The sequence below is a fragment of the Semicossyphus pulcher genome, unplaced genomic scaffold (assembly GCF_022749685.1).
Source record: "Semicossyphus pulcher isolate SPU_LCO1_2020_fin unplaced genomic scaffold, fSemPul1.0.p SCAF_18, whole genome shotgun sequence".
NCBI lineage: Eukaryota > Metazoa > Chordata > Actinopteri > Labriformes > Labridae > Semicossyphus > Semicossyphus pulcher.
In genome coordinates, this window is record NW_027211691.1 from 15875614 (window position 1) to 15895632 (window position 20019).

Consider the following 20019-nt stretch of genomic DNA (forward strand, 5'->3'; position numbering starts at 1 on the left):
ATCAGCTCAAGAGATGGGGAAGAGACTACACAGTGTAAACAGTAGATTAAAGGGGCAGTTCACTGATTTTAAACAAGCTTTAGTGTGTTTGTTTTGGAGAAGCCTCATCAAGTGTGAGAAAATAACCCTGATGATGTCATAGTGATTTTAACCAAAAATCTGGGTAATGTTGTTTTAAAGGAATTATCTTAGCAGCAACTTTTTTTCTGCGTAGATGAAAAAGATGTTCTCAAATTGCATTATGGGAAATGTAGGACCCTCAAACGCACAGATTTTTAAGGATTATATTAGCACTACTTTCTATTGATTTTAGTAAGTAAGAGCTTTATCAATGGCTATTAGGTATTTTACCGAGATAAATACTTCTGAGATTAATCAGCCACCTGACAGGTGTGGCACATCAAGGCACTGATTAATACACAGGTGTGCATGGTTTTAAAGCTCACTCAAAATGTGCAGATTTATCGCACAACACAATGCCAGAGATGTTCTGGTCTCTGAAATAAACATTAAAACTACACGTCTTTGGCAATATGACTTCAGCCAGCATGCTAATTGCACACTTCCACCAAAACCTTGCAACATCTGTGCCGCTGTGTTGTGTGATAAATCTGCACATTTTAAAGTGGCCTTGTACTGTGATCAGCCGAGGACACACCTGTGCAATTAGCAGGCGGTCTAATCAGCATCTTGATTAGCCACACCTGTCAGGTGGATGGATTATCTTGGCAGTGGAGAGGTGCTCACTAATGAGGGTTTAAACACATTTCTGAGCAAAATATTGTAGAAATAAGCCCTTTTGCTGGATAGAAATACGACTTGAGCTCATTAAAAATGATAGCAAGCCTGAAAATGTTGCATTCATGTTTTTGTTCAGTATAAATGCAACATTTAAAAACATGTACAAAAGAACACACACTTTGCATTGCCCTTCTTTTATGTATTGTTCAAGGCTGTTGCCACCATTGATGACACCAAGGTCATGACCTCTGTATTGTTTCAAAGAAGTTGGGGGACCGGGTTTGCCTTAGTAAAATTAAAAAGAAATTTAAGGTCATATCCTTGAGCGGGACTATTTTATGGCAGACGTGCTAATTAAAATAACAGGATTTGGCATTTCTCCATTAGAAAAAAACTAATGGCATCCTGGGGAAGACTTTAAAACAAATACGGTCACGCATGAAGGGGGATGAAATTTGCCAAAATACATTTTAGTTGTTATATTACCATGAAAAATATATCAAAAAAAGAGTTTTTTCTGTTTTTGGGGTGGATGGGGTTGGTTGACTCTTGACCTATGCAACTCTAAAATCCTAACTGTTTGGAAACGATGCCTATTTGATGTGCCAATAACTGCCGATTGATCTCCTTAACACTTTCTGGAACATTTAGAATCAATTAAATGTTATTTTATTTTTGTAAACCTATCCCGAGCCTACTATATAAGCTGCGTGTGAAAAGCCCCCTCCCCTCCTCAGCTTTAAGGATCAGAACACCAACAAACAGTGAGTGGTGGGCGGACTGAGAGGGTGTTTTTTCAGCCTGGACTGAGATGGATAATAGAAATATTAACGGCGTGTTGTTGTAGTGAGCCTGCATGGCCCTGTGGCAGGAGCACGGTCGCCATCTCTGGGTAAACAGTGTAACCGTATCACGCAGTTGATATTGTGTAGTGTGTGGTTGGAGCTGGAGCGTACAGTAGCAGCAGCAGCAGCAGCGGGAGCAGCAGGCGGGGTGCTATGCTGCCTGCAACAACCACAGCGGACACACACGACTCCAATGCAGGACTGACGCTTTTGTTTGTCTCCTGCACGTCCTCGGACTGTCACCTCTGATGCTGACATTTCGTCTTGTTTGTAAGGTCCGGGGATATGGGACTGCATGCTTCGAATAAAATGGGATTTTAATGGTGCACGCAGCGGACGCTCTGCTAGCCTGTGCACAGCCCGGGGACTGTAGTACGCTCGGTAATGTTTGCCAAGGAATAAAACGGTGTAGCCGAAGGTGCAGACCATCTCGTTTCCATGGACAACACGTCCATAATAACACAGGTTGCAAATCCGAAAGAGGAGGAGAGCATTTCTTCAAGTCAGGATAAAGGTAAGACGCTCAGAAATTTCTCATTTTTTATTTATTTATTTTATCTTGACGCCTTATTTTTTTTTATTTCCTGCGTTAGATTATTTACGTTGCTCGGTTGCCAGATCTGATCTGCAGCCCCAAAGCACATTGGGTCTCTGTAACACCAAAGAGTATCGACGGAAAACCTCCATTGTTCAGCTAAAGCAGAAAAACATTAACAGCCAGAGCCCTCAGCCAGCCTGTCAATATATATCATGTTTAGGGAGCAATTTTACTTTACTACCAGGAGCTTTTTTTTTGCTGAAACCAAACCTAATTTAAAATCTTACACATTTTACATCTTTAAAAATGTGATATTTTTTAATATGTAGCTATGTGGAGTGAGCTGGGTTTACTACAGGGGGCGGGTACTCTAACGTTACTCCTCTTCCCTTGCACTGGCGACATCCCTGAACGCATCACTGACACGATAAAATGCTAATGTACCAACAATAACAAATGCCACCAGTGATAAGGGGTAAAAAGAAGAGTTTGGCTTGGAAGAAAAACACATTTTTGATGGATATCAGTAGGAATGTATTTTATTGTACGATTGGAAGTCCCTTTATTGTTGTTTTTACATTAATGAAGCCAAAAGCTACAAATAACATCAAATACATGTGTATGTCTTGCACACTCACTCACTTATGGCAATTAAAATGTGCTTCTCTACAGTAAAAACAGTGTTTATCAGTATTATCAGCTTGTGCCTGAGGACAATAATACAAATATTGATATATAACTGACAGGGTGTGTTTAAATACTCAGAAAAATCCACTTCCAGATGTGTAAAAAGTGCCTGAACACAACATGTCAACAGCTGCTGCACAGATTACTGTAGAGGCTGAATGAAAACACATTTTCTCCCTGTTGTGTTGTCGCCACTTCAGCATGTTGTGGCGATGACATCAACGACAAATCCCCCCTTCATGAATCAGGAGCTTTACAGTTTTCATTACAAGGACGGAGGTTTAAACTAGTCTCTACAGGCCGGTGACACTTACATTGCGTTTGTGAAGTCCAAACAAGAAAATAAGGCCATGCAGGGCTGTGTACTCGAACGTGGGAGACACTTGTGTCCACGGGAGGCCGCAGCAGGCGGGCATGACCGCTGTGTTCCTCCTCCAGCACCCATTCCAGCGAGCCACGGGGTGCCTGGAGGCCACAGGGACCATTACTTCCTGCTACACCCAGCGCTCTGTTGGAGAAAAGGTCACCTTCCTGCATCACCTTCTGCTGAACAACACTGACATACATGAGCCAATCTGACTCGCTGACCTGTCTTTACGTAAAGATCACGGCTTGTTTGCTTGGATAAGATATAACTGGACGCAAATACAAGTCAAGAGAGGAAGTGTTTTGTTTATTTTGACTCTAATGAAACTACTCCAGGTCGACTAGATCAATTTATACACAACCTCACATTTGCGATTTAGTCAAATCTTCTGGTTACGCCTTCATAATTACAACCATCATCACAAATCAGTGAAAACAATTACTAACGGCAAACATTCGGCTGAATTAATGAGAAATAGCCGCATTCAGGAAATAGATTTTTCCCCTTTTTAGCACATTTTTAATCCCTCACACAGGATTCCCACACTGTCTTGTCAGCAACATCCTGCTTGTCTTGTACAGCAAATCCCAGATGACATGTGGTATCCAACAATCAATCTAGCAGGATAAAATCTGGGGTCATTCACTGTCCAGCGAGGACACACACACACACACACACACACACACTCCTGAAACGGCTGCTGTGACACACACAGTTTCAGCAGGGAGCTTCCTGAATGGAGTCCCTGCCCTTCACTGCCGCCTTTGTCAATGCAGACAGACAACAAGCAGCACTTGTTGTCCAGGACGGATACTCTCTGACCTGCTCGGGCTGCACTGAGGCCACAAATGATCACACACACACACACATGCTGAATATTTCAGAGCACGGGCAGGCTATTTTCAGAGTCCTATCAGTTTCATTCCAAGCAAAGACGTAGTAACTCATTAGAGGCGAGTGTTTTTAGACGTTTGGTCAGGTGGAGATTATATCTGTATGCATTATGGATTATGTTAAATGAGGTGAGGGTTGGAAGCATAACGTGGGAGGTTTCTTTCTTCAGATGCAGCCTATGCATTAGTACAAAGTCAAATGTGTCATACTTCTGCAGGCTATGAAACTGTATGTTGTATAATCAAATAAAACAAGGCTGGATATTTCACACAGGAACCAGAGCATACGCGTTTACAGGAGGCTGAGAGAACAGCTTTTCTCTTCTTCTCTCCAAACCCAAATTAAGCTTTTCATTTGGCGGCCGTTTCACGATCTGATGCAATGAAATGTAACGACCGGACCGGCGAAGCGCAGGGAGTCACAGGCCGGCCAGCCTCAGTCTCACTGCGACTGGGGGGGAATCACTGAGGCTTTGCTCTGGGAACTTCACAGTCCGCCAGGTATCAATGGCAGAGCTGTTTACCTTAATCAGATTAGCTCAAATCTCAGTTTAGCTCTTCCCCTGCGGCAGTGAGAGTGATGACAGACACTGAGATCAACCTGCAGTTTAACATCAACAGAGTTAATAACATTATAGTAATGGACATTTCCAGTTGGACCTTTTACTCCCCATTTCCCATTTTCAACAGTCATTCAGAGAAACAGATTTTGTGTTTGGATTTATGTTTTTACGATGATTGGTTTTTATGTTTTTGCACATTCCTTCTCTTCACTACATTACTCTTTAAAGCGTTTGTCTTCTGTTATCTTTATAGGCAAGAAATCCCTTTAGAAAGCAGAAACTAACAATTTGTTCGCCAGTGTCTCGATACTTTCTGTCCAAATTGATTCCTATTGAAGAAATATTTCAGGTCACAATCATATAGTACCAATTTTAAAAAAGGGACAGTCATTTCCTTTAATAGCTGGGCACTTTAGTTTTTAGCAAAGATAACTCAAACAGGAGTCTTTTGTAAATTTGTTGGGGACTATATTCCCCTGCGGAGTAATACACATTTTCTAGTAAGTATTGACAGCATCAGGATGGTGTATTTTGGTTGAAAGAATCCTGTTTCCCAGTACAACGGATGTCTTTAGCTCAGAGGAATATCTTATCCAGCTTTTGGTACACTGACAAAAGTTGTCAGTATGATGTAGGGCGGGGCGATATGGCCAAAATCCTGATATTTCTTATGTTTTCTGGATTTTTAACAAATAATATGAAATATTCTATCTCATAGTCTATATGAAATAACCACACGGTAAAGGCTATTTTTGGATCATCCTGTGTGAATTAATACTTGACAAATAAGCACAGAGTTTCCGTTTTTGCTTGGGCTGAGTCCTTTTCTGCATGTTAATGTCCATGTTGATAAACAGCACCTCCCTCTATGGTTCGCTCCAGGTTCACTCCCACGTGCAAGGATTAGAACGTAAAGTCAAAATGATGTAAAAACTGCCGTAAAGCAGTTCAGCTTTTGTGACTTCACGATAGAGACGATATAGAAAAACATTTTCATATTGTTTTAACGATGTATATAGTCATATTGCCCAGCCCTAGTATGATTCATTTACTGTTTATTTATTTCTTTATATGGGATTATTCACGAGAAGAAAAATATATTATATCGCAGGTTTTTTTCTTTGATTGCGCTCTAGTGTCGCAGAGCAATGAAGCAGTGTGTTTGTCTGTTACGCTTCTTTCATAGTGATCAATAGAATTTACCCTGGAGTCCCTCGAAAAACTGTTTAATTTTGATCATATGCAGCGTCCTCCTGGCTGAGGCTGAGTAATCTTCATAATCCTGAGCAGCTGTGACAAGACGGTTCAGACTGTGTATTTCAAAGAACCCATTAACCTTCAGCCTTTGAAAAACTCTGTGGTGAAGGTACCATGTCTGTCCTACTGCCTGTGAATGTCTCTTCTGGAGTAGAAATCCACATTTTCAGCAGCAGATGCTGGGATTTATTCTAATACCATGTTAAAATATCCCGATTCCCTCAAGGGTTTTGGTTAGAGAATCTTTGCATTGCCAGACAGAAAATGAAAAAATACTACCGAAGCTGTAATTATTTATTAATCTGGAGAACGGCCCTGAGATTTTCATGCACACTTGGCTTTTGAGGTTATTCCTGGAACTCGCTGCCGTACATTAATAAAGTGTTTACGATGTGTGGACCACACCTGCAGGGCTGTGTGCAGCACAGAGAGCGAGGGGAGCTACTGTGAGTTTTGGCAGCTCTGGAGTCTCTGGCACAACCGGCACACTCTGCTGTTTACAGCGCTGAGCTGTCATGAGTGGACTCAAGTGCCGGGGAGAGGAGGATTACCATCTTTTAATCGATCATAGGTGCCATAGTTTTATTTAGAAAATGCAGTAATTCTCAAGCCTTTAACATTCACATTGGATGGCCGTGTGTGTACAGAGAAGTGAGTACTCTCAGCACCATTTGTACTGAGGAAAAGCTGGACTCTTTGAAGTGCACGTCCTTATTACAGATTTATGAGCCTATTTCAGCCAATGCTGCTCAGAAAAGCTGATTATCTGCACCTCCAGGGAAGTGTTGGAGTATTAGACACATCTTCATTACTTGGGTCCAGGACCATATTGGGCAGCTGATTGGGAAGAGTTGAATGTTTTTTTCTTCCAAGCCTAAGCTGATAAGCTTGTTAGCTGTATGTGCGGGATCGGCCCCTGTCTCAGTGAACATGCCTGAAGGGGAACTTAGGGGTTAGTATTAATCACATATTTTACATTCATTCAGTCCCACAGCATGCAACGTGATGTTTTTACAGCTGTAAGTAGCAAACACATGTATTGTTGTAACTTTGTATTGTTGCTCTGCACAGAGTCTGTTTGGTGTTGTAAGTAACCACGATGGACCTGCCAGCACTTAAATTCACATTACGTATGAGCTCATAAACAGTCAATCACAAAGAGTGGCTCCCTGAGGTGTTTGTTGATGTATTAATCTTTTGTTTTAACTGAAGAACTGTGCCTAAAACTATATCTTTCCCTTGATATAATTTTTTGGCCAGCAATTCCATTTTTTTAGAAAAATTGTTGGAAAATTTTCTCTCGAGAAAAATCCAATTGACAATTTATAACAGGGCTAAAGCTCAGCCAAAGACACACACTGGAGCTGTGTCCCAATTCAGGGGCTGCAGCCTTCTAATGCCATATTGAAGGCCAATTGCGTCACAGTAGCGCGTCAAAGGCTGTCCCAATTCGAAGGCTCCAACAGATGCGGACGACAAATGCGTCCTCCTTTTCCAGGGCCATGAAGGATCCATCGGGTGCAATGTATCCAAATGAATCCAATGTATCCCAAGATTCAATGCGCACCAGTTCAAATGAGATGTTAAAACAATAGGTTAACTCACTCAACGTTAGTTATGCTAGCTTGTTAGCCCGCTAGCTACCCGTCGCTAGGCGACAGAAGCAGAGTTTGGTGACGCAAGGGTAAGGGCGGGAACAGCTGGTGACGCAAACAGGGAATCCTCCGTAGACCAGACCGTCTCATTTCAGTTCGGCTTTAACGGTCTACGCAGGCTACGAATGGAGCATCCTCGATAGGCCGCCTTCTTCAAAGGCTGCAGCTCGTGGATTGGGACACAGCTATAGTTTGAAATTTTGGAAATACTGCCATATTATTTCTTGCCAAAAGACAGATGAAAAAATTGATACCACTGACTGTATATTCGCTAAGCTACACCCAGGAGAAGGTTAGCATAGTTTAGCTTAGCCAAAGACATACAATGTGTCTCTTACCTATGTACTTACTCTTGATATTTTGAGTGAATAAGTACAAGCAAATCAACAATTATATCAAAATACGTTGCACAAGGAGTCCTTGATGGTGTTATCATGAAGTTCAAACTTTAATTGTGGAATGAGTGACGCGTGTCACCCTAAATAGTCGCCATATTTGTTACATAGCACAAGGGAAATGTAAAATGTTGGCAAAAAACTGCTACACTCATCTGGAACTAACCATTAAAAATAAAAATTAACAAGCAGTCAAATGTTTCAAATATAATTTTTCTTAAAAAGATATCCCCCAGTTCAAATTATTTTGGCACTACTCAGTAAGAACATGTTGTACTAAATGGTTTTGAAAAAACAGAAGTATCCATAATGATTCGGCTAAATTAAGAAAAAAGCTAGCCTGGCTCCGATAAAAGGTACAAAAATCATTCACTTACCACCTCTAAAGCTAACAAAATAACATGTTATTGCTTGTTTGTTAAATTGTACATAAACTAAAGAATAAAAACAACCAACAGAGCAAAGCTGTTGGGCAGCAGTTTCAGCCTGTTTATAGTGTTTATGCTAACAGAAGATGTTTCTGTTCACACGATGACAATTTCCTCCAAAGTACAGATAATTCTCTATTTAAAAAAAAAAGGTTAAGAAGAGACGATGGGCCTGACTGTGTTTGGTCAATTTTAGATGTTTTTTATTGTTCAAAGTCCTTAAAATATAGCCTACAGTGTATGGGTGGAAGCTAGCTGTTTTCCCCGTTTCTGGTGTTTAAGCTAACTATAGCTAGTCTTATGTTTCAGATGCAGATCATTCTCTGTTAAAAAGTAATTTCCTTAACAAGAGTTACAGGATTAGACCATAGACCCGACTGTGTTTGGTCAATTTTAGACGTTATTTGTTTGAACCAGTCTTCAAAAGATACAGTGTGTTTGAATATGTGGACGCTAGCTGAGTAGGAGTCCTGTAAACTGCTGCTTCTCTTTTGTGCTTTCGTTCAGTGTTGGACTTTGATCCTGACAACATATTATAAAAACGTCAATTTCTCTGATTAAGTGTTCTAATGGCTGGCAGAGTGTTTTCCAGAGCCAGCGATTATCTCTCGTGACACAGAATGCATTAGGAAGATGTCAGATTTTCACGTCCAGCTCATAATAAAGATTCAAGCTAGAAATCAGCAAAGTGGCCCTTAATTAGGAGGAGGCAGCCTGTAGATCTATGCACTGTGAGACTCACTGATGGAGATGCAATCGCGCTGCAATCCGTCCTCGGAGAGGCCACAGGGGAAAAAAAGTGTGGGTTGACTTTGTTCACTCCTACACTGGCTGCCTCTGAATACTTCACTCAGAATGCAGATTTAACTGGGAAACAGAGAAAAGAGTTCACATCACTGCTGCTCTCAAATCCTCAAGCTGGCATGTAGTTAAAATAGAGCTTCAACATCATTTTGCTTGGTAATGAATCTTGTTGATATGATTCCAGTCCCCCATAGAGCCCTCTGATCCACAGTGACTCCACAATCTGACCTTTTGGACCATTTATCCTCAACCACCAGAGCTTACTTAAAGTCTGTATTTATTATTTTGTGAACAATTCCAATAAAAAGACAGAAGAACGATAAATTAATCCTACAAATAAATATTGTCTGTTTAGCTAAAGTCATCTTATTCCTCTGTGCCATGGATCTGAATCTGTTTTAATATTTTACGTCTTCTATATCCACCACAGACAGAATAGGGCCAGTATTTGAATTCCACTGCACACCATTACTATAGGCCTAACTGCTGCTATGATTTAATAAAACCATTTATTTGGTAAAGTACTCAACATATCTCTGCTCTCAGTAAAGTTCTTTGTCTTCCCGTTAGCTGGTTCTGCTTCTCTATATGGTTTGGTTTTTTTCTGGGCATCTGTGTGCTTTGGCCGTGTGTTTGACGGCTTTGTGGGGAAGACACATGTTGAAAATTGTCTCAAGTGCAGCTTGTATGCTGTGGTTGCTTGTTTTGGATCAGAACTACTTCAAAATGTCTACCATAAACTTTGAAGAGACTACAACAGTGGGATTTTAAGTGAATTTTTTATGAAATGCCCAGTTGTCTTCCATCTTCAGCATTGATCGGTTATGACTGCACTATAATAAAGTAGTTTATATTGATCTGAATAAGAAAAATATGCATTTTAGTTCAAGACAACAGAAGAGCTCCATCCATACTAAGCGGCTTGTGTCCGTCTCCAACTTTGGGCCTAATTGACTGCTGCTGTCACTGCTTTTTAGCCTTCACACTAATTGAAGACTGACAGTGTTCCCCTGATTCAAGCTTGTCTTGTCGTGCTTCAATTTGAACGCACAGCATTGTTTAAGGATTACATCACTCCGTCTTCTCTGTGTATCTCGACGCATCTGCATTCAATAGCTTCGAATGAGTGAAAACCATTATTAGTTCTCCAAAAGCTGCAATCCCTCTGGAGAAAGACAATCGTCCGCCACACGTCTGGATGCCGCTGCTGTAAAGCCTGACTTGAACAAGCCACAAGCTTGGATTAATTGAGCGTCAATTCAGCCAAAAGGACTTTGTCAAAACAGGTCGATACCAACAGAAAAGGTAGGGGTCAAGGAAGAAAGACTTGAGGTGTTTGTGTGTTGAGAAAAGCATCTGTGGTGCATCCCAGCGTGTCTCAGACAAAGCGATGGCCTTTCTGCATATTTTGCCCTCCCCTGCCTGGCATTCATCACCAGTAATTGGCTATCTAGAGGGGAGATCATGTTTTGTCCTCAATGATTTTCTGTCACCTCTCCTGAATTGTGCTGCGTGCCTGTTTGTGTGATATTTGACAGAAGACTATCAAAGGTTTATGCATTTTTAATGAGCAATGGACAAGCAAATACACAAGTTTGGAGTTCTGTAAAAGACACAAAAAGATATTATTCAGGCCTCTCTGGAGGTAAAGGTGAATGCTGTTTAACTGTGGATCTCAAGGGGCGCTAAGTAGGACATGCTGTGTGTGGAAATGTGGAGATGAACGCCTCTCACGGAGCAGAGGCGTGGGAAACTGAAGCAGCAATACACATGCTCGCACCAACACTCACTAATACACGGCCTACTTGTTTCCTACTTTCAATTCAAAGCATGTTAATGAATTTGATTTAATGAGAAACACTCAATTTGTAATGTGACGCCTGCTACAAATAGCATTACTTAAAGAGGAGCTCCAAAGATTTTACACATGAAAGTTCACAATCATCCAGAGTACCTCTCAAGCTGTGAGAACAGTTGTATAATGCCTTCTGTGACCCTGGATGAGTCTGGAAAGACTGAAAATAACTTTGATGATGTAATTGTGATGTCATCAGGGAATACAGGCTTGGGACAGGCATTTTCAAAGACCTAGTTATTTATCCGACAGGAATGGTTTAATAATAAAGTTAAAAGACTGTAAAAGAAGTGGACATGGTCCCTGTAATGTCACGTATTGGCATTTTCCCCATCATCATCTTGGTTCTACTGTGACAGAAGTGGTCGTATATGGCTGAATACGCATTGTTATGAAATTCATTGTTTTAAAAAGTCTTGAAATTTGGGATTGAGACAATAAACTTGTGAGAAAAATGTTTACTTGGCTCATAATCAGCTAAGGAAACAGGTAATTTTCTCATAGACCTATATAGAATCAGACTTCTTTTGCAACCAGCTGGATTACAAAGAATACAGGTTTAATGCACTTTCACATTGGCCTTATTTTTCAGACATAAAGGCTACGTCTGCTTGTTATATATAGTCTGTAAGTTTAATGCAAATATGGTATTGGTTGCATTATGGGAAATGTAGGATCCAGTCTTTTTTTGGAGCATGGCCGAAGTTAGGGACAAAAAGTGAGGATTTCTAAGCCTCTACTGCTTCGATTTTTACCTTTCTTCTTTTATCTGTCTGTTTACAGTTCCCCCATTTTTATGGAAGATCAATACTAAATTGTTGGAGTACCCCTTTAAATTCCAGTCCTGTTCTCTGAAACAACCTCCAGGATAATTTTTACAGCTGCACGAGCATCATCTCCGGAGCCACTAAGTGAATGAGCATGTCCTTATTCGAGAGAAGCCTGAAGACTGACGGCCTTTAATTTTATCTGACATTAATTTGACTAACTTGTTCTTTTAACCAACACGCAGGCAAAAAAGGATTTCCCATCAGTCGCTGAGCCTCTGGCACCGAGCGCTCAGTTGTGGATGAGAATATAAAAAGATATATAAATAATGATCTCCTGCCGTAGCCACAAACAACGTGGGCTGCGTTGCTGCCGGTTGCGTAACTCCGTCGGAATACTCAGATCTCCCTCATTATTTCTCCCTGAGCTCTCAGTTGGTTAATTCCCCCCGCGCTTGTCATCTCCTTCATTTCAAGAAGCAGCAGCAGCAGCCCTCATCCCCGGGGGGCTTCAGGCAGGCTGGCACCGCCACCACAGCACCTACGCCGTTGAACGGCTGAGACAGGAAAGCGGGGCAAACCCACCCACATCTTTGTGTCAGAGTTCACATCAGCAGCAGGCAGAATTAGGACCTTAAACAACATGGGTGCAAGCAAGAAATAGATGCATCTCCTTGTTATTTTATAACTGGGTTAGTGAGTGAATGTCAGTTATATAAGGTCATGTAGGATGCATATGTTTATATAAATCCTCCCGGATAAGTAGGGAAATAAAGCCAGAAGGGCAGCTGAGGGTCGCTGTGACTAAAGGCATGTGCTAGTACAGTGTGTAATTTTCACCCGGGTCTCAGCTGTCTGTGCAGGGAAGTAAGGAGGCTTAATGGGAGTTTATTTTATCATACTGTGCTATTATTGCCTTAATGGCCTCACACATAACCCACCAAGGACCTCTGCACAGTGAGCACACACAGCCTGAACTGTCAGGCTCAGCTCATCTGATGCTACCCAACTCCACTCAGCTGTTTAGATTTACTCTGTGTGTGTGTGTGTGTGTGTGTGTGTGTGTAAACAGACACATGTTCAAGTCAGTTGTGAAGCAGATGCTCTTTGGTGTATTTTGGAAGCCGATCTGTTGTAATTATTGTCGCCTCTCTTGGTGGGATTTTCTCGTGTGTGGCAACGATCAATAATCTGTTTTTGATGATATTTATCTTTTAAATGTGATTGTCTTTGGCAGTTCTTAAGAAGGGCTTGAACAAAGAGTCGACAAATCGACCGATAACCAAAAGTAGATTGACTGTAGTTCAGTTGGTGTTAAGGGTCTACTCTTTGTTGCTTGATTGGTGGTTGAATCTTTGTGCAAGCTGCCAAAATGTGACGTTTTGCTGCTTCTTGCTGTTTTATACCACTGTAAATTAAAAATCTAGGTTTTAGGCTGCAGAAAAAACAAGGTCAGAACCAGGATAAATAAACAGTTTATAATAAAAGGAGAAGATTACAGCCAATCGAGGAGCTCCGTGAGGCTGCGTTTAGCCACAGCTGTATTAAGCTAAATGCTAAAGTCAGCATGGTAACTGTCTCACAATGACAGTACGCCTACGATGGATGGATAGATAGATAGACATTCAGCATGGTAGTTTTGTTAGCATGCTGACGTTTGCTAACATGCTATTTAAAGTATAGCTGAAGCTAATGGGATTGTCAATGTAGGTATTTGGCTATACACTGCACTGTTGCCTTGATGATGTCACTAAATATAAAGTCAGGGGATCATCAAAGATTTATCTTGAGGACGACATGAATGTTTACCAAATTTCACAGCAATTCATCCTATATATTTGAGTTCAGAACCAAAATGGTGGACAAATGCAGCTAGACAAATGTCGGCAGTTTCAACTGGTTCAATGTGAAGAATACTGTTTTTCTTTGCTTTGTTTTATTATACTTTGAATTTCTTTGCATTTTGGACTGTTGATCAAACAAAACCAGCACTTTGAAGATTACACGCGTGTGACTGGCATTTTCCACGTTTGTACATGTGAAGCGATAAAAGGATCGTTGAAAGAAGAGATGAATGAATCGTGTGTAACTGCAGAAAAAGTGTTTCCTCTCTGAGCTTCATTTAAGTTGGGGCTATGATGTATTACTACAGGGATTCCTTCTTATTTTGCTGACAGAGTGCAGAAAGAGGACTTCCCCTTAGCTGCTATCTGGTGCTGTTAGCGTTCATCTGCAGGTGAATCTCACTCCACCCATGAGCGTTGTCAACTAAAGACATTAGATCTGAGTCTCCAGGCTAATAGTGGATTACCTGTACGTGTGTGTGTATGTGTGTGGAGTCCTGTTCTTTATTTTCGCTGCAGCACAATAAGTATTTTATCTGACACTCTGTTATATAAGCCCCAGACAGCTGGTCCCACTTTTGCTTCAAACGCCCCACACTCAAAATCTCAGTGAGGGGAGGAGGAGAATAATCTGTGAAATCGTGCCAACCGCCTGCGGCCATGGCAGGGTTTCAGCATGTCATTTTTGACTGTTGCTGTCTCTGTGCCATGATATCAAGTTCTCTCTGTGTCATGGCGGATATATTCGGAGTTCTACAGTAGCTTTGTATAGCAGAGATAGCATGATAATCCCTTTGGCTCCTGGCGGTTTTATTTTGGTGTATGTTAAGTACCCGGCTGCGCCATTTAAAACCAGCCTGTTTTCCATCTGAATTATTTAAGCTGCACCTCCACATGGATCGTTCTCACATTCACCTTCATGCCCCCCAGGTACTGTACTCTTTACCCGCCTGGCTGCCTGACTAACTGCTGCAGTTAAAGGGCTGTCACACAGGCACTACACCAATACATTAAAGGATAATTTAGCTCTAATACAATTTCTGTCCTGTACTGTTTCAGTTTGGCCATCATTCCTATCAGTCATTGTCAGTAAAAACTAACTTACAACATTGAACTCTTTTTAGTGGTGTAGCACTCAAATAAATTAGCTTAAAGATTCATTAGCTAACTGTCCCCAAGATAGACCAGTTAGCCTTTACCTAAAGGGGAGAAACACAACTCCAGTAACTCAAAAGTTGTCCAGTTCATATTCATATTATATAAGTTCATATTATGTCTTACTAGTTGCCCGCTAGCTGTCAGTCCTGTCCTGCATTCAGTTTTTAAGCTTTCTTTCTGTGAATAGAAAGCAGTATGCAGTATACTTATAGTGGCTAAGCTAACGTTAGCTGTTGATGGATAGTAAATCTCCTAACTGCTCTTTAGACAGAGATTGGTTTGACTAATGTAAGTTAAGTAACAAATTAATTTTGTTGTTGAGTAATGTAATTATTTTTTCAACAAATATCATGAAAAAATTATTAACCAACTGCTAAGACATTGCTAACAAGGTCAGCACAAGAGATACGAGCTGTTCGGCCAGCCAAGTAATTTGGAAGTGATACTGAAGGAAAATGATAACATTTGTGAATACGAGGAGTCGTGTTTCTATAGTATTTACTTTAGTTGTGCGTGCACAGCAATGACTGTATATTTAGATGGGCGACACATCTCCGTTTGCTCTCATTGTACGAAATTGAAGCCAAAATAGCCCCTATAGAGTAGTTCGGGTAGAGATCGGTGGGTGGAGCGTAGCCACCTCCGCTAACCAAAATACAGTAATATTAACGAAAAAACAGCAAAGATCCCGTATGTTGGCGTATTTAACAGCAGAACAGCTTCTTTGTGTTGGTCTGAAGCAGACGCTCACAGATATTAAACTTCAATGACTGTAGTGATTGTTTTAGTTACGTCTCCTCTCGCCGTTCCTCCTCTACTCTGCTAATCCGAAACAGATAGGCTGCAGGAGCCGTATTTGTCAACAGAGCTGTCAATCATCCTTTTTACAGCATCAAATAACTAATTAAAAATAAACTTCTCAGAAAAATGAACACTTGGACGTAAATCAGCATGATAAGAACTAACTATAATGACATAAAACATGTTTGAGAAACATTTATTTGACGTGTATTTTGATTTTATAGTTTGACTCATGTCCCATCTGTTAACATGGAGGAGACGGGCTTTATGACCTATACCGCAGCCAGTCAGCAGGGGGCGATAGAGATGTTTTGAGTTCACCTTTAAGGAGCTGTCATGTCCTCCATCTTTTTACACTCTGTGGTGCACACAGGGATGTCAAACTGACATTTCAGGTGTGCTAACATTCGGACCAAACGCACCAGACTGTTTTTATATTCGGATAAACAACCAGGTGGAAGCAGAGTGGACGAATATAGCACAGAAAGTTCTAGTTGATAATTTAATAGCCTATAAAGTTCCTATTATTAATCAGCTTTTTATGTCAAATGATATTAGCTTTAGCCTAATCACAACCTGGTAGCAACTACAACAAGGTCTAAGCCTGTTGGTTTAAATAATCAGGCTCAATTTTTTCTGTGTGATTCAGGGGCTGCTTGTGTTTAATGCCCTTTCTGGTTTTGTTGTAGCAATGTTGTTTTATCTCCAGACCTCAGCAGCTAGGTTGGGCAACACAATGTTTAAAATTGTTGGCCAAAACTTTGAAACTGAGACCCAAGTTAAAACAAACCTTTAGCAGCTTCCCCCAGGAGCATTTGGCCGAAGAGTGTTGACTGTCCTGACATAAACCTTTGAGACGCCAGTGTAAAGAGAGAACCAGCAGCTAAACTTAAACATACTGTGGTATTTTAAATGTGGCATGTTGTGTTTGGACTGCTCGCACACTCTATGTGCTACAGTAAAGAAGGCCACCTCAAAAGTCTCGAGCTAAGCCGGGGATCACGTTCCCTCTCGGAGCTTGGCGTTTTTCCACACTGCGGGTCATGGGGTGATTATCTCTTCCTGTCAGGAATGCAGAGAATTTCCTGCATTTTCCGCCTCTTCCGGCCTTGTTAGCGGTTGCGCCTTTAACATGTGACAGAAAGCTTGGGCCTGGCTGGCTCTGATTGACTCGATCCTTTCTACAGTATCACTGTTACCTAACGTCTGCCGGAGCATTGACACAGGCACTGCCTTAAAGGGTTTTCATAGCGCTCACATCAAGGGAATACGCTGATCGAAGGAAGTGTATTCAGTGGGTAAATAACGTGCACCTGCTCTGAAGAGGCTGCAGCTTCCGCCTTATATCTCTCTCTTACTCTCCAGAGATCTTTGGGTGTCTTATTTGGCTGCTGTAGTGTTTGTGCAGCTCAAGCTTCATGTACTCTTAATGGCAAATGTTGCACTTTAACCTCCTAGTATTTTTCTCACGGCCGGGCAAGCCGAGCTGACTTCATTCACATTCCTGAGCAAGGGCACTAAAAGAATAAAGTCCGTGAAGTATGCTGCTTGTTGATCATCGTACACGTGGCCCTCTGCCTGTACATGTGAACATATGCTGCATGTGTGCCTCGCTCTCCGGCAGCAGTCAACTCTCAGCTATGTTGTTTGTGTCAAAGGGAGAAAGGAAAGCTCTGTTTGTGTAGGGTGGTGGTGCAGGAGGGGGTGGAGTAAGAATCAGACCCAAGTATAGGCTGTCTCGCCACAGTAACTCTCCCCACCCATTCTACGCCCTTCTCTCCGCTCTCCAAGCTTCCTCTCCTTTCTCTCCCTCTCTCTCTCGTGCGCTCCCACCTGCTTTTTTCGGGGGAAGCAGATCAGGGCGGGAAAATGTAGACGGTCTCAAAATGGAGGAGCGAAGAATGACATCAAAGTGAGAGTTAGGGAGACTCAGGGTGCCTCTGTAAACTTACGAACTTTGTCCTTTTCTCCCAGGTTTTGAGTCTCTCTCTCTTTGAAATTTCTGTTGCAACCTCAGTGCAATAAACGTGGATTGGTTTTACTTATTTCGCCTAAAAAATTGTATTTTAAAAATTCAATATGACATTGTTTCTGGACGGTGAACTGAAAATATTTTTTATTGTGATAAATCTAATAAATCTCGTCTATTTAATTCATCTTCACGTCTATAACACTCAGCAGTAGTGAAAAATAGCTGTAAAAATTTCCAAGACACCAATGTGACGTCTTCGAATTCCCTTTTCTGTCCGGGCAGGTGTCTAAACCCAAAGATATTTACCGTAAAATCTGGAATATAGGTCACACCGGAATATGAGATGCAGTCAATTTTGGGGGGTATCCCAGAGGGAAAAAAGATTTACTAAAGCTATTTATTAATAAAAACGTTATTTCAACACTATTTCAATTTATTTTCATTTCAAACACCTTCAAAAATTACAGCCTACCATCTGTTTTCACCATGTGAAGTTTGCTGCTAGCTAGCGGTGTGGCTCAGCCTGCGGTAACGTTGATTGCTGTGAGAGTGGCGCCTGCACTGGCGATCATGACGGCGCATGTCCGTGACTGAGCTTTAGCTCGATTATAGCATTGTCTGGGAGGAATACCGTAACAAAATAAAATACCTCTCTGCATTTTATACTGATATATTGGTCGCACCTGCATATAGGTCACTTTTTAGATGAATGAAAATGTGTTAAAAGTGCGTCTTATACACTGAATTTTACGGTAATTTAGAATAAAATGAAGAGACAGCAACCCATTTAAGAATGTTAAACTAGTGCTGGATAATTGATTATTAATTGATTATCAGAATTGTAAATCCTGGAGGATGATGAAGACCAGTCAGACATTTTTATTTACATCACAACCCAAAAATTGTCATTATTGATGGATTACGGTTCATAATCGTGTGACTTATTTTAACCATTATTAAAGCCGTTAGATTAGGCTACAGCATATACTACATACCTTACTCAGTGGTGCGTTATTAAAATATGGTACCAGTTATTCAATGCTGCGAGCATCTAAAATGTAATCGCCACAATATAAAGATCGGCAATTGTAATCTTATTCCATCACCACCAAGTCACCTTTGAAGTAATGACACTTCGCACTGTGTAAGTGGACATGTTTGTGTATTTGATGGAGACCTTGCTCTTATGGGTTTTGCTCTCTAATCAGTTTAATTCCTAAACTTCAACCATTAATTCAATTTTACTCTTATTCATGCAGTCTGGGTACTTTCTCAGTTCACCTGCTGTCAGTACATCAACTCTACAAGGGCAGAACATATACTTCAATACCACACAGGATATAGTATCGCAGCATGTTCCCACTGTATAGCTCAGTTTGTTTACCAAAGTGTTGCATCTCAGGAGCATCTATCAGGAGACAGGAAGAGACAGAGCACGCTATGGGCTACAAAGACGAAGACTACAAAGAAGAAGAAGAACTGCCCGCAGCCTGTCAGATCCAGTCGGAGCAACCCGAGGAAAAGTTCCAGTCGTCAATCTGAAGTCTCTCCGAACAGACTGCGAACAGCCTCAGCATGTGCGGCTAACTGTGCTGCCCGTGTCACACGGCTGTATGAGCACGTTAACAAGACGGCGGCAAACAGGGACGCTTGCGTGACGGCCGCTCCGAGGCACGAAAATGACGACTCCAGCTGAAGTCAGCTCGTGGACACTTCAAAGTCCTGAACAGATTTGGGATTTCCATGCCTAGAAAAAAAAATTACCTTTGAGGCAATTAAAGTCTGCTTCAGGAACACCTCCGGATGTTTCCGCTGTCAGATTTGAGCCTTTGTGCTGGAGCTGCCCAAATTTCTATTTTTATCCCCTCGCCCTCGCCGACACGAAATGTAAAAATCATAATCCGTGATAGAACTCTCATACAGGCCTACAGAGCATGCGAGCCTGCTTGTTTCTCCTCTGTCAGAGTGAAAGTAGGCCACGGGCTTCAGAGACAGTGAAGGAGGAATGATGTAACCAGGGACCTATATGTGTATGTTGTTTGCTCCCTGGAGCTTTGCAACACTCGGCCGCTCATCAACCTTCTTGCCAAGCATCTGAATCTAACTTTGATGTCGAGTCGAGTCAAATCTCAGCTGTTCTGGCGATACAGTCTTTTATTTTGAAAGTTCACCCTCACATTTATAATATGAATCCGTCTGTCTTCCTCTCTACTTTCTTGATGTTAATTAACTCGACTACCTTCCCAGAGGGCACGCTGATGATGCCTATTTTTGTCCCCGTGCTCCCTATTGCATGAACCGATGCCTCACTGTTTTCTGCAACATACATCTCAGCCCCTTTTGTCACGGCGATGAGATGATGCATGTGAGACACGGTCTGTCTGAAAACTCTTGAGCGACACTCTTTTTAAGAGGATGTTTTTCATTAACATAAAGGCTTTTTTAAAAA

At 41.5% G+C, this 20019-nt stretch overlaps 1 protein-coding gene across 2 annotated transcripts in view; it reads left to right on the top strand.

Moving 5' to 3' along the window:
• The first annotated feature begins 1630 nt into the window (after positions 1–1630).
• Positions 1631–20019, top strand: part of ctdspla (CTD (carboxy-terminal domain, RNA polymerase II, polypeptide A) small phosphatase-like a) — a 37580-nt gene continuing 19191 nt past the window's right edge. For both annotated transcript variants that reach the window (XM_069667152.1, XM_069667153.1), the window contains exon 1: positions 1631–2100. In XM_069667152.1, the coding sequence (XP_069523253.1) occupies positions 2025–2100 (76 nt within the window). In that variant the 5' untranslated portion in view covers positions 1631–2024. The remainder of the gene's footprint in view (positions 2101–20019) is intronic.